The sequence below is a fragment of the Anguilla rostrata genome, chromosome 6 (genome assembly GCF_018555375.3).
Source record: "Anguilla rostrata isolate EN2019 chromosome 6, ASM1855537v3, whole genome shotgun sequence".
NCBI classification, from domain to species: Eukaryota; Metazoa; Chordata; class Actinopteri; order Anguilliformes; family Anguillidae; genus Anguilla; species Anguilla rostrata.
Window position 1 is genome coordinate 50,077,574 of NC_057938.1, and position 14,437 is coordinate 50,092,010.

Genomic DNA, 14,437 nt, shown 5'->3' on the forward strand with positions numbered 1-14,437 from the left:
CCAAGAAATAAGATCATGTTTACAGCTTGGCTTTACTCACACATTCATTAATTTCCGTTTATAGTAAAATGCTTTCTGAACAAGCCAAGACAGAAAGATAAAACCGCTCTCGTTCTTTATGTCTGCACTGATTATGAATATTTGATATTTTTTTTACGAATGAAGCCCACTGTGGTACACTATATGGCCAAAAGTATGTGAACGGTTGGGGAAGCACAGAATCGTCTAGAACGCGACTGAATGCTCTTGCATTAAGATTTGCTTTCACTGAAACTAAGGGGCCTAGCCCAAACCATGAAGAACAGCCCCAGACCAAGGGGTGACGAGACACTTTTGATCATATAGAGCAGACCTGGGTCAAATATGTATTTGTTTTGGATGCAAACACTTTTCTGCGCTTTACTGATCTTGTCTGGTGTATTGGAACCAATGAAATACTCTCAAAAAGAACAAACCTCGCCTTCTGGTCAGATTAGCAGGCTCAATTACGCCAGGCAAGATCAATGGAGCACAGAAAAGTACTTGAATCCAAAGCAAATACGTATTTGACCCAGGTCTGATATAGAGCGCAGTGTGCTGTTTCGGGGAGAAGCAGAGGACGGGAGGGGGTGGGGGGGGGACCCACTTGAAGGCCAGCTGCACCAGGTGAGCCTGCACGTCCTGGGCGTCCAGCGTGATGCGGCTCAGGTCCCGGTCCTGCTTGATGAAGTTGAGCAGCTCGGAGGCGTTGGCCATCCAGAAGGCCAGGGCCCCAGCGATGTTCTTCTGCTTCTGCAAGAGAGCGCAGGCACAGGAGAGAGCGGTGTCAGAGAGGGAGGGAGGGAGGGAGAGGAGAGAGAGAGAGAGAGAGAGAGAGAGAGAGACAGGGAGAGAGGGGAGAGAGGAGAGAGAGACAGAGGGAGAGAGAGAGGGAGAGAGAAAAGAGAGAGAGAGGGAGAGAGGGGAGAGAGAAGAGAGGAGAGGAGGAGAGGCAGAGAGAGGAGAGAGAGAGAGGGGAGAGAGGCAGCGAAAGGGAGGTAGAGAGAGAGAGAGAGGGGAGAGAGGGAGAGAGAGAGAGGGGAGAGAGTAGGGACAGTGAGAGAGAGAGAGGAGAGAGTGAGAAAGTGACAGAGGCAGAAAGGGAAAGGCAGAGAGAGAGATAGAGAGATAGAGAGAGAGGGAAAGAGTGCCAGGGGCAGAGAGAGAGAAAAAGAGTGTGAGAAATAAAGCAATAAAGATAGATATGTAGAGAAAGAGGGAAAGAGTGTGAGAGATAGAGATGGAGATAAAGCATTAAAGATAGGTATGTAGAGGGGGGGACAGAGCCATAGGGACTCACAGCCAGCAGCAGCAGCACTCCAGGGATAGACTCGCGCACCCCCCCGTTCACCCCTTCCCTTCCCTTCCCACCCCCAGCCCCCCTCCAACCAGACACGGCCCCCCGGCCACGCCCCCCTCCCGGCAGGCCGACCGTCACAGCTGTGTGGGCGGGGTCAGCGGGGCAGCGCGGAGCGGGCTGGCCAGGGCAGGGCGCTAACGCGAAACACCGACCCACGGGAGGGACCGCCTCCGTTTGAGAGGAAACAGGGCCTCCGACTGACCCCGAAGCCCACGGCATTAAAAAACCCGCTCAGCAGAGCCAGCCCCCAGACTCAGCAGCTACAGGTCCACAGCAGGCCACTCTGGCTTTTAAAGCACTGACATGCAGGTCATTAGTAGGGCATGCGCCGATCCAGTTCAGCCTGTCTGCTGGAATTCAACCCCGGTCTGATTCGACTTTTTCCAAGAGCCAGTTCCAAAAAAAAATCCGGCTGAGGATTAGCTCAATTGTGATTATGGGGGGTGGGGACGGAGGGGGGGGCTTCTGGAGGGGAGCAGTGTCTGGTTGTCACGGTGTTAATATTTCCCCCAACGCAACAACGAGGAAAGAACGGATTCACACGTTCCCGCTTTTATTTTTCCCTTCTCCAAGCCGAGCCGTGTGCAATCCGTGCCGGTCTATCCCCGCAAGGACAACACCCCCCTTCGGCCACAGAACGCATCCAAAAAGAACAAAATCAACCACAGGCACAATCAAAGAAAAACCAAAACTGTAAATACACAAAAAAATAAAAAATAAATAAAACCATTAAGTAAATTAAGAAAGCAAAGTAACTCGGGGTTGTCTCTCATCCACACACTGAAGTGCAGTAAGCGTAAGTCACATGGGATGCCATAATTAAATGCTGCGACAATTAGAGAGGGTTTTTTTTTGTTGGTTTGGCTTTAGTTTAGTATCGCATGGTCCAAAGTTGCTGAATGAGGGTTATGAACATTTTGTTGAAAGTCCAGCTGTTTGAGGAAGGGGGTTGTGTGGTTTGGTTTTGGTTTTGGTTTTTGGTTTCGGTTATGGAAAGGAAGCATGGAAAAACGAAGCAAAGCTGACTGAGCCGGGGGGGAAAGGGTGTTTCCCGGCAGCGCGCGGGTCCTACCTGGTCACCTTCCGCAGTCTCCTGCAGAAACGGGGTCAGAGAAACAACATCCGACAGGACAGAGAGAGAGACTGTCAACAGCCACAGCATGGACAGGGATTCACAGGCATGTAAAAACACACATCAAACACACAACGGAGACCCGCCCGGTTCCTCCCCCATCCACCCTCCCACCCCCCCCACGACGAACGTGTGACATTGGGCCAAACGACACGCCGAACTACAACTGGCGATGGGAGAGTGATGCCTCACCAACCAACCAGCAAAAGCGGGTGGAGCCAACTCGTGTTACCAGTGACAGACACTGACTTGAACCAATCACAGGGCTCTGCTGTGGGGAGCAGAGCTCGTGAATGGTTTGCAGCCTGCCAAGTCGGTGACTGACAACACCAAAAAGCTCCGCCCATTGCAGGGTTAATGAAGGCTCACTCTCCCATTGCTACCCATAGCTGGCTCAGGGTCACATGACAGGAAGAGACAGGTGGGAGGCCTAATGGGCAGTGTCAGGTGTTGTGTTTTTAATGTGCGCCGAGACAGAGTAAAAATTGATTGTTTGTGGCCATCATGCCGGAGGCGAGGCCGTATGATGCTCGGAGGCCACAGCCAGGGGGCGCCTTCCCACAATGTAGCACCTCCGTTAGCTACCCGTTTAGCACCTCCGTTAGCTACCCGTTTAGCACCTCCGTTAGCTACCCGTTTAGCATCTCCGTTAGCTACCGTTTAGCATCTCCGTTAGCTACCCGTTTAGCATCTCCGTTAGCTACCCGTTTAGCATCTCCGTTAGCTACCCGTTTAGCACCTCCGTTAGCTACCCGTTTAGCACCTCCGTTAGCTACCCGTTTAGCATCTCCGTTAGCTACCCGTTTAGCATCTCCGTTAGCTACCCGTTTAGCACCTCCGTTAGCTACCCGTTTAGCATCTCCGTTAGCTACCCGTTTAGCACCTCCGTTAGCTACCCGTTTAGCATCTCCGTTAGCTACCCGTTTAGCACCTCCGTTAGCTACCCGTTTAGCATCTCCGTTAGCTACCCGTTTAGCACCTCCGTTAGCTACCCGTTTAGCACCTCCGTTAGCTACCCGTTTAGCATCTCCGTTAGCTACCCGTTTAGCACCTCCGTTAGCTACCCGTTTAGCATCTCCGTTAGCTACCCGTTTAGCACCTCCGTTAGCTACCCGTTTAGCATCTCCGTTAGCATCTCCGTTAGCTACCCGTTTAGCATCTCCGTTAGCTACCCGGTGACATGCAAAAAGAACAGGTTTTGGGAAAAGTGAAGAACGTGAATTGTATCAAATTGGCACCTGAAAGCAGTTTACAAAAACCGCATTTATGCAAACGGTCACCTGTCCCAGATTTCATCAATTCATTATTCACAGCCCAAAACGCGATATACTAGACAACAAGTGCTTAGGGCTGAGATTTCCAAATCAGTTGGCATTAAATCCACCTTAAAACGGATTTTAGGACTTTAATCTGGATTTTGTGGAGACACGTTCAGCACAGGGCTTAATTCAGGGCGGCGGCACACTACATGGGGGATTTTCAGCCAACCTGGCGGACAGTGAAGACAGATGATCAAATTATTATTTTATTTTTTTATACGTGCGCCGAATATGGAACTGCCGGAAGAGATGTATCCGAACGAGGCCAAGGACCCCTACTGAACGCCAATGTGCCAAATACGCAAACTCATACCTGGGGGGGGTCGGCGGATAAAACGCAGGTAAAACTCATATCGCTTGATCTCACCGTGTTGTTCTGTATTTCTGTGCTCTGTATGTTGCTTCACTGTACATCGCCCGACAGATAAAACGAGACAGGACAAGACCATCTGCCACATCAACAGACAGTTAATGAACAGTACACGGACGGGGCGGATTTTTGGGAGGAGGGTGCAAAGCTCGCCGGCGGCGCAGTTAACACCGCGCGTCGCGTGATGCCGCTCGACAGGACGCACAAAGGAGAGCGGTGGTGTGTTCTTTCACGGCTCGAGCGCTGGGGACGCGCCGGAGACGCGGAAGCGCAGTCACGCTCACGCTGGAAACACGCTAAAATAAAAATAAAGTTAGCGCCGGCGTCTGCGCATGAGGGCGGCCTGCCGCGGCATGTGCTAACGAACACGCGTGCCGGTGGGAGGCCCAATTTAGCTCAGTCGATACCGCAGGTTCAGATCACAGCTGGCAAAGGGAGACGATGCGCGGCGCTCGGATTGACAGCCTAGTCATGGGAGTGGCAGTGGGGGGTGGTGCACACAAATGAGCGATGTCTATGGTACCTAGCACAGTCTAAATGGACAGGTGCCAAACAGGTATACACAAATAAGCGATGTCTATGGTACCTAGCACAGTCTAAATGGACAGGGGCCAAACAGGTGTACACAAATGAGCGATGTCTATGGTACCTAGCACAGGGCAAATGGACAGGGGCCAAACAGGTGTACAGCACAAATGAGCGATGTCTATGGTACCTAGCACAGTCTAAATGGACAGGTGACAAACAGGTGTACACAAATGAGCGATGTCTATGGTACCTAGCACAGTCTAAACGGACAGATGACAAACAGGTGTACACAAATAAGTGATGTCTATGGTACCTAGCACAGTCTAAATGGACAGGTGCCAAACAGGAGTACACAAACGAGCGATGTCTATGGTACCTATCACAGTCTAAATGGACATGTAACAGGTACAGAACCTCAAGAGGGTCGAACAGAAACTCAACAGGAGTCATGAGAAGGTCACTTAGGAGAGGAGCAGAGAAACAAACTACTTAGCAGGAGTTTGGATATTATCACAGAGAAGGTACCCTTTGTATAAAAATTGGGTATGTTGTTACACTTGTAGAGGCAAAACATTACCCAAATAGGCAGTGGAGACTCATCCGTTTCACACGTAAAAAAACCGTGTTCATCAAAAACTTATTTTCTCCCCTTTTTGCAATGGTATCTAGGGCGAGGGTCACAAATAAAGGGTGTGGCAGCCAAAAGAGTTTGAGAATAACTGGTCTGGAGCACGAAAAAAGATGAACCTCGTCGAAGGGCTTCATGTTAATACACCCCCATTATTAGGCTTCTTAAGACCAACACTATGGAGACCCTCTCTGTGGGAGGGAAAGAGCCGATCGTCTGTGAGGGCGGGGTCCGGTCGCGATTCGGGCTGTGCGGCGAGGGAATCTGAAACAGGAAGCGGGCGCTCTGAGGCGGGATGGACACTCACCTGGATGACTCCTTCCATCATGCTCACCATCTTGTTGACGATGGCGATGACCTTGTGCGTGCGCTCCGACGGGCTGAGGTCGGGCCGGTAGTGGCTGGACAGGACGTAGCGGCAGGTCATGTACAGGACGTAGGTGGGGGACAGCTTAAAGTGCACCGTGGAGCTGTTGGTGTAGTTGATGATGGCGGACAGGAAGGCATCTTCGGCTGCGGGGCGGGAAGGGGAGGAGAGGAGAGGAGGGGGAGGGGAGATCAGAAAGAGTCTCGTTTTTGAGTGGCAGGAGGAGGAGAACCCGCTCCACAAACACGGCGCGGGTTCACGCAGGAGTCAGAACCCCCGGTACGGACAGGAGTCAGACGGACCGGCCGATAGCATTGTCCGGCTCCGCTTCCTGGACCCAGCTTGGGGCTGTTTTGGAGTACATTGTGAGAAAGAACCCTCTGCTGGAAATCAAAGGGTTTCTGTTCGCCGGCCAAACGCGTGATCTCGTTCCACTTCAAATACACAGAGGAGGAAGGAAAGACAGAAGGACAACAAACAGAAAGTTCTCGGAACTGAGCTGTTTGAGTTCCGTTAAACGGCGTGAGCTAATAGGAAAGGCAGTGTGTCACGTGACCCGCGCGACGTGAAGCAGCGATGTAGCCCTGAGCTGCAGACCGGCGCCGCGTTATCAGCACCAACGCCTCGCTGCGGCTTTGTCTGCCTCACACGCATTGCTTCACCGAAGGCTCACCGTCGCCAACTAGTGTTGTGTTCCGGTACTGCACGCGGGACGCAGGCAGAAGGACCAGAGGAGGTCCATTTAAAGCCCGATAAATCACACGCTCCACCTGCCTCCTGAAACATCCATAGAGCGATGGGAACCAAGCCAGCGCGTCAATAATTTCCATCCGCTGACCTCCCCCCGTGCGGGAGGGACACACAGCCCTGTAAAAACGATGCCGCTCCCCGCTGCTCTGATTCCAGTCATGGCAAAGTGAACTTGAGCAATAAACACAAACAGGAAGAGACGAATAGTGAGCATTAAAAAAAACAAAGCCGTTCTAATCCATTTTTGGAGCGCAGACTAGCTAACAAAAATCCTTGGTGAAAATATGTAAAAGTCCTGGCGAATGATGCTAATCAAATACGCAGCAATGCATGATGCAAAAATGCAGCAGGTAGCAAAGACAGAGAGGTCAGTGCTGACAGCCCCCTTTTGTGACTGACTGAACGCAGTAATTCACATACATCCCCAGGTGAGGCCAGCAAATGCCTTAGAACCAAAGGTGGATGGAAAATGTAAGGCTAGGCTAAACAGGAGAAGGAAAATCCAGGTTCAGAAAGTCATAGTCCTCCCCAGTATTTTATTCCAATCACCTGGATTTGCTAATTAGCACAATTGTCCATCCAGGAGGTAGAACTAATCAGTGAAATCAGCTGGCTCATGAGTTCATGGGTGGAAATAACACATGGCAGGACTTTTCCTTTCTGACCCCTGGATTTTCCATCTCTGATGCCAACTCTTTAAAAGTAAAGGGAGAAGTACAGAAGCAGGCTAGGCTAGCCCTTTAACAATAAATATAAAAGGACAGAGGAAGGCTAGGCTAATCTGTTAACAGCAAAAACAAAAGGACAGAGGAAGGTTAGGCTAGTGCTTTAAAAGTAAAGGCAGAAAGCCAGAGGGAGGCTAGGCTAACTCTTTAAAAGTAAAGGGAGAAACACAGAAGAAGGCTAGGCTAACCCTTTAAAAGTAAAGGGAGTAATACAGAGGAAGGCTAGGCTAATGCTAAAAGCACAGGCAGAAGCTCAGGGGACGACGCGGTACTTACAGTTCTCCCTGAACTCGATGCTGGCCGGCAGCGTCAGTTCGGGGCTCAGGCTGTCCTGGGACCTGGGGGGACAGAGGTGTCTCTCGGTGAACCAGGCCGCGTAGGAGACGTTGACCCCGCTGTCCACGGAGGCCCAGCGCTCCAGGGGCCGCACGGGGGCCCCGCGGTACAGCATCCCGGCCCTCTGCCTCGCAGCCCCGCGCGCACCCCGTGCACCCTGCGCCTGGCCCCCGGCCCCTGGATTATTCATGAGGGGCCCTTTGTGCCCGGCCGAGCGGGAGCTCCGGTTTCAGGTAAGCGCCCACCCCCCCTCCCCCCCTCCCGATCAGGTGTCTGCCCCGTGTCCACCGGCGCCGTGGAGACCGGGCTCTCCGGTGACGCGGCCGGTCGCCGAGCAACCAGGTGTCCTATCACTTCCGTGTTTAAGGGAGGCTTAACACGCTCACCGCTCTCTCACTGAGCACGGCTGCCCATGGACTGTTCCGGAAAAAACACTGTACTGAAGTGAACATCTCTCCCAGCTACGCTGATGTAACAGGGAGCCGGAGGTTATGGCTGCCTCAGCTGATTAAGTGATTAGACCTGGAGAGCCAGGACAGTGCTACAGTTTTAAAGTGTTTGTTTCCTTTTCATAAATTTAGCAGCATTACGTTTAGTTTTTAATAAATTAGTACAGTGAGTGAGTGTGTTAAAGAGCACATGAGCAAGTATAAAACTCCCAGAGAACATCAAGGCATCCAATTAGTAACTGCTCCAAAATTATTTTTCCAGTCAGCAAACATCATTTTTCAGGAGCAAATGGTCCTAAAATGGGAGCACTGTAGAGAATGAAACAGTTAAAAGCTAGTGTGAATGTGAGCCAGTGCTAGGCGGTACATGGTGGTAAATGAAAGTATGAGAGTTAGGGTAATGGTCAGTGCTAGGATTAAATCAGAGTCAGTTACAGGTGTGCTGCCCAGGACGGGCCTCACCTTCCCTCCTGCTCCGCTCGGACCATGGGCTTGACCAGGCCTCTCTCGCTGGGGTTGCCCGCGCGCTCCATGTCCAGCTTCCCTGAGCTCTGCGGCGGGGAGAGAGCGGGGAGAGGGCAGGTAAGCAGCAGGTAACCAGCACGCAGGAAGCAGCTGTTCAAACAGGCGTGTGCTGCACCATACACACACACACATACACGCACGCACACACACACACATACACTGCAGGCAGCGCTGAGTCAATGTACACATACACACACATTGCAGGCAACAAACACAGACACGCACACATAGTCCCATACACACACACACACAACAAAATAAACAGTTGGAAGGTCAAACGTGAGGTTGCCAGGTAACACGGCTAGATAAGACAAGCAAACATTCAAAGCAAGCGCCGAACACAGCAGGTACAGAGAGGGGGGGGAGCTACCTTGCTTGTGGGGAGAGCAGTCCCACTGTGGATGTCACCGTGAAGGTCAAAGGTCGTCTCAGGAATGTTCCTGCGTGCCCGGAAGAGAGAGACAGACAGAGAGAGAGAATGAGGACCGGCCGAGAGAGGTCCCACAGGCAGAGATTCAGCCCGGAGGAACCCAATCAATCTGCACACCGTCACAGACACAAGCTTAAGGACCCCCTCCTCGGTTATCAATGGAGCCTTTTCACCCTCGCCACCTACAGACAGACTGGACTCACATTTTAACCCAATCAGGAAAAAAAACACTAACGACAAAATGCAATGATGTGATCAGAGAAGTACTGTACGCTGTACAGTACAGTGAGTCCTTTACTCAATACAGTACTGTACTGTCTGTGACATTCTGGCAGCTGCGTTAAGAGCCAAAGTCAATGTCCTGCGTGACAAGACATCACATTCACGCTGTAAACAGCGCATCGACCCTCAAACCCGCCTTTCCGTCGAAGCGTGGCTACGGTTCAAACACTAGGAAATCCCAGGAGGATGGCAGTCCCATCTTACCATTTATTCTAAAAAACATACTCAAGGTAGCACGACAAAATAAACCTTAATGCATCCCAACGAGCACAGTCTGTGAGCTTTAATCTAAAAATGAGGGAAGAGTTTTTAGAGAAAGGACAGACGGGTCAGGGCTGGTGAGGTGAAAAGGCTTTTGGGTTTAAATTCTTAATTAACTGACGTATAAAGCAGGTCCCTACAGAGTGAGTCTTATGTCCAGAATGCGAAATAACAACTATGCACAGTATGAGGGGGAAGCAAGTCTCTGTCTGCTAGAATTCTGTAGATGAGGTGAGGATGGAGAGACTCTCTACACAGGCTGCATTTCAACTGCAGGCACAAACACGGTAAGAGCTGAACCCAAACCCAGCTGAACTACCCCTAAGGACGACTGCATAAATCACTGCTGCTCAATCTCCATTTTCTTTGTCTAATTTTATCCAACAGCTCAGACAGAACAGCTGGAGTCCGAACGGTCAGAACGTTCCAGGTTTTCCGCGGGATTCCAGGGAATGTGCACGGAACCCCCCCGTGTCATTGAGCGGGAGGGCGGAGAGAGCTTCCCCATCCCAACAGAGCTCCCTCAGACAGATAGAGAGCTTCCCCATCCCAACAGAGCTCCCTCAGACAGATAGAGAGCTTCCCCATCCCAACAGAGCTCCCTCAGACAGATAGAGAGCTTCCCCATCCCAACAGAGCTCCCTCAGACAGATATCCCACGAAGCACTGCTGTACAGCACGCCCCTGCAATCCCCTCCCGCTCCGGACAGGGAGTTTATTCTGGATTAAGGATTTCCGCCCGGCACAGACCGGCAATTTAACCGCGCGTCGGGACAAACAGACGCTCCCGAAATTAAAGCCATCGGCACAAATTAAGCCCGCTTTCAACCGTTTACTCAAATCTGCCGGAGCGGTAAACAATACGAAGCAAATTACCACGAGGGAGAATTGGCCCGGCGAAGGTAACGTGTCCCAGCGGTGCCACCGAACTTTTCCCAAAAAGCCGCGCCATGCGCTTCCGGACGCGCCCAGCCGGCACAGCCACATCCCACCGGCTCCGAGCAGAACTCAACTCCAATAACCCGACACCTCCAAACAGCGCTGCTGGATCAGAACGTATCCTGCAAATCCAGGAAAACCTGCAAAAGATGCTGCTGCATCCGATGTTTTCCCAAACTAACTCACCCTGCGCTTCCCAACAGTTTCACATACGGCAACTTCATTGGATATTTTATCGGCGAGACTGACCCAGAGTGCACCACCGCGGCGGTAACTCACCGAGTATGTGCGGCACACTGCTGTCTGACCAGCGGAGCAACAGCGGCGGCGGCGGCAGCATCAGCAGACTCTGCCTCCCAGCCCACTGCCCGTCCCCAAAATGACGCCGCGCACGGCGAAACCGCGCTTATCTATCAGATTATACAGCAGCAGCTCGCCCGCCGGCCCGCCGTCACCTCTCCCCCGCCCCCCCCCGCCCCCCTCCCTCCCTCTGTCTCCCCCCCCCCCCCCTCCCTCCTCCCTCCTCCCCCAAGCCCACATCAGCTCCACAGCCCTCGTAAATCACAGCTGGTCCAGCCGGGACGTCCCGAGGTCCTCACTGTGTCGCCTCGCAGTGTCGCCTCTGGGGCGGCCCTTATCCCGTTGAGTGTGACAGAGAGGGGGGGTATCACTAAATCCCTGATGCAGGACCCAGGACCTGCGTTTCGGGTGCGCTGGTAAGCAAAATGCTCAATGTTCGGTTTTTGTGACATGGGGAGAGCCATCAGTGTGAGCACAGCACTCTGTCATTCTAATGCATTAGACGAGCTACATCATAATGCATTCTAACCATTCTCAGTCATTCTAATGCACATCCCAAAGATATAAACCTGCTGATATAAAATAATCCAGTGAGCAGTGAACCACTCTCACAGAAAGTCCCACAGTCATAATGGCCTCCTTATCCAACTAGTACACAGGAACGAAGCCAAGATACCAAGCGTCTTTGTCGACGCAACGGCAAGGTGATCGCGATTTTTCAAAACAGGAAGCACCTGGGCCGCTTCCCGTCGCTGTGCGTAGCGCGCTTCACCGCGCGCATGCTACTGTAGCCTCTCTGTGTTCATTTAGCTCTGCGCCTTGGATGAGAGCAGCATCCTGCGGCTAATGGCTTTGGGTGTCAGTGCCCTGATTACAGCGAGTCTCCATTTCCTGTCCTCGCGGTCCCCTTTCAGATTTCCCCGCAGTCGCCGTGGCGACAGGGCACTGAACTTCGCTGCCGTGCTGAAGTTCACTGTTACAGAGCCACCTGCTGGCTGCACAAAGAATTGCGGGCGCAAGATCAGACATTCCGCATCAGCAAACTGCTGCTGACCAACCAGAGGCTCAGTGCTTGGATCACACAAATAAAAGGACCTTCTTCAAAGACCTGTGATGAATTTGCAAGTAATGTCCGTTCCAGTTGGATCTACACTGCTCTAGACAGAGATCCCACACTCCCACTCACAGCAATCCCCAGCCAACAAAGAATGTTCTCATAACGTTACTGTAACGTTTTGTCAACGTTATAACATGGCCCCTGCGTAGCAGCAACACTCAGAACATTCTGTGTTAGCTGCAGAGTTCCTGCTGTAAAATGAACAGCAGTACATCAGAGTTACCACTAGATGGCAAAAGGCACCAATAAGGGGGACCACCTACCCTGATTTGTTTCTGCCCTTCACCATGGGGCCCCCGTCCACGCCCCTCTTGGCCATGCCGTGGTCTTGGCTGGGGTCGACGAACTTGAAGACGTGGGCGGCGCCGAACTGGAGCGTGGCGCCGCTGCGCAGGACGGCCGGGTCCGAGACGCGCTGCCCGTCCACGAAGGTCTCGGCGGTGTAGCTGGCCGGCGCCACCGTCACCAGCCCGTCCGACTGCATCAGGTCGCAGTGGTGGGGCAGGATGCCGGGGCCGAAGAGCTGGGGGAACACGCCGGCGGCCATTTTCACTTTCACTAACACTTTAATTCAGCCAAACATGGCAACCAAAGGCCTCAAATCTTACAAATGTCAGTGATGTCGTAAACCTTTTATGATAGAGTATAGCCAAATATAACAAACAACAGCCCCAAATTTATGATGATGTCAGTGGTGTCTTAGACGTTGTAACCACTCAATGTCAATTTCCAAACACACGTCACTTTTCACACACATTTCAGAATGGGTGAATCACCCTGTTTACACACATCTCTCGTAGCAGATATTCAGGGATATAAAAAGCGAGCCCCTTGTCGAGACCGACAGCCTGCCCACGATTACTAGAACACAGCAGTTCCAATCTGCTTGTTCTGCTGTTTTTGTAGAGGCCTGGATAATCTTCTCATAACTACTCTATGTGCATGGCCAAGACTGCCAAAAATAAAGCTTTAAAGTTGCCAGTTACAGTCTTATATTCTTATTCAGGAGACAAAGTCGAATACACTTCCGTTATGAACATATCCTCTTGGTTTTCATCAACAACAACGATCAGGGGAATTAGAAAATATTTTGCTATTATCAGAGTTTTAGCCAATTGAACCAAACAAATGTTTGTAAATGAGTGACGTGCCAAAGGTACGTGTGATTTCACCATCTCTGACAGGGCCAGCGTGGGCACTCCCATTGGACAGCAGCGGCGAGCGGCTCACCTGGATGGAGCCTTCGTCCATTGCGTCAGAGCCCACCTCTGTGATGCTCTGCTGGAGCCGGTACAGCTTTGGCTTGTCCCTGGAGTCCGAACCGTCTGAGGAACACCGGGAAACGGTCACCCGAGAGACAGTTACCGCAACAACCGGCACGGTGAAACATCACAGCGCGAGCTGGCCTCATTCACCAACAGAAATGCTTCATTTAACAACAGAGGTCTACTGCTTGCTTAAACACATCAAAACTGACAGATGTTTCTTACTACAGATCATGGAGCTATGAAAGCTTGAATAAAAAATTAAGAGCAGCATAAAACGCCAAGAAATAACTACTGCTGCCAAAGCACTAAACCTGGTTTTGGACTGTAAAAATAAGTAGGAGAGCCAGAGGAAGATAATAGAGTCCATTATTTACAAAAGCTGCAGATCATCAGTCGTTACTTGATTTTTAAGCAGCGCAGAAAAATGTGCAATTTATTAGGTATGGATTAATTACAGTAAGCAGAAAGCCTAGGCTAAAAAGCACAGACAGACACACAGTGGAAGAGGGTAAAAATAAATATTTTATGTAATGAAACCTTAAAGCGGGTATTACTGTCTGTAACGGCCAATTGTATCTATCAGCGCTCGCTGCCGCGGCGTCCGCTATCGGTTTGGTCACTGCTCTTATCACATGGCAGTTCGCAGGTCAAGCCCGCACTGACGTGAGTCGGAGGAAGACTCTTCCTGAGCGACTAAATTGGCGGACTCGCGATCGCCCGATCGACCAGCAGGGGGTCACTGCTGCGTGATGAGGCGCTGTCATCTGACTGTTCCCTAGGCGACGCCACAGCCAATCGCACGTCGCCCTGTGGGGCCACAGTGGGCACTGGCACGGGCTGAATTTAATACTTAACCCTGGGGCTCGTCCACGCTCTGAAACAGTAACAGGATGAGCCACCAAGCAGCCCCGGATATTACAATTTCACTGCGGCCAATTTCAGCGCACGCTGGGAAGCCTCTTCTGGATGAAATAAAGGGATTTCACCATTTTAAGAGCTCAGTGTTCACTCTGAGCTTCGGGAACATGTTACGCTGAAGGCTTGTGCTAGCTAGGCTAGCTGATTAGCGGCGCTGCTGCTGCCACTCAGACCGGCTTCGATAGCAAAGCCAGCGCCATCGGGGCTACAACAAGCCGACTTCCCAGCGACACAGCAAAATAATCTATTTACAGCCGAAAGCATTCCCGATTGCGTGGCTTCATAGCAAAGAATCCACTTTTTTAGCAGGAGGGCACCAGGTACTGAAGCCACATTCTATCAGCAGAAAAAACGCTCTCAGAAACACTAAAACCAAAAAGAAAGGGGGGCAGAGGAGAGTGCTAGAGGGCGTAGC

General features: G+C 51.6%; 1 protein-coding gene across 16 annotated transcripts in view; it reads right to left on the reverse strand.

Annotated features, from left to right (window-relative positions):
* The window catches only part of afdna (afadin, adherens junction formation factor a), a 117,212-nt gene that overhangs the window by 44,733 nt on the left and 58,042 nt on the right, over window positions 1-14,437 (reverse strand). For 11 of the 16 annotated variants that reach the window (XM_064340330.1, XM_064340345.1, XM_064340335.1 and 8 more), the window contains 8 exons: window positions 13,067-13,161; window positions 12,100-12,359; window positions 8,878-8,947; window positions 8,445-8,533; window positions 7,474-7,535; window positions 5,663-5,868; window positions 2,451-2,471; window positions 626-771 (listed from right to left, as the gene is read on the reverse strand). In XM_064340330.1, the coding sequence (XP_064196400.1) occupies window positions 626-771; window positions 2,451-2,471; window positions 5,663-5,868; window positions 7,474-7,535; window positions 8,445-8,533; window positions 8,878-8,947; window positions 12,100-12,359; window positions 13,067-13,161 (949 nt within the window). The remainder of the gene's footprint in view (window positions 1-625; window positions 772-2,450; window positions 2,472-5,662; window positions 5,869-7,473; window positions 7,536-8,444; window positions 8,534-8,877; window positions 8,948-12,099; window positions 12,360-13,066; window positions 13,162-14,437) is intronic. The other 5 variants (XM_064340342.1, XM_064340346.1, XM_064340336.1 and 2 more) reach the window with 1 other exon arrangement.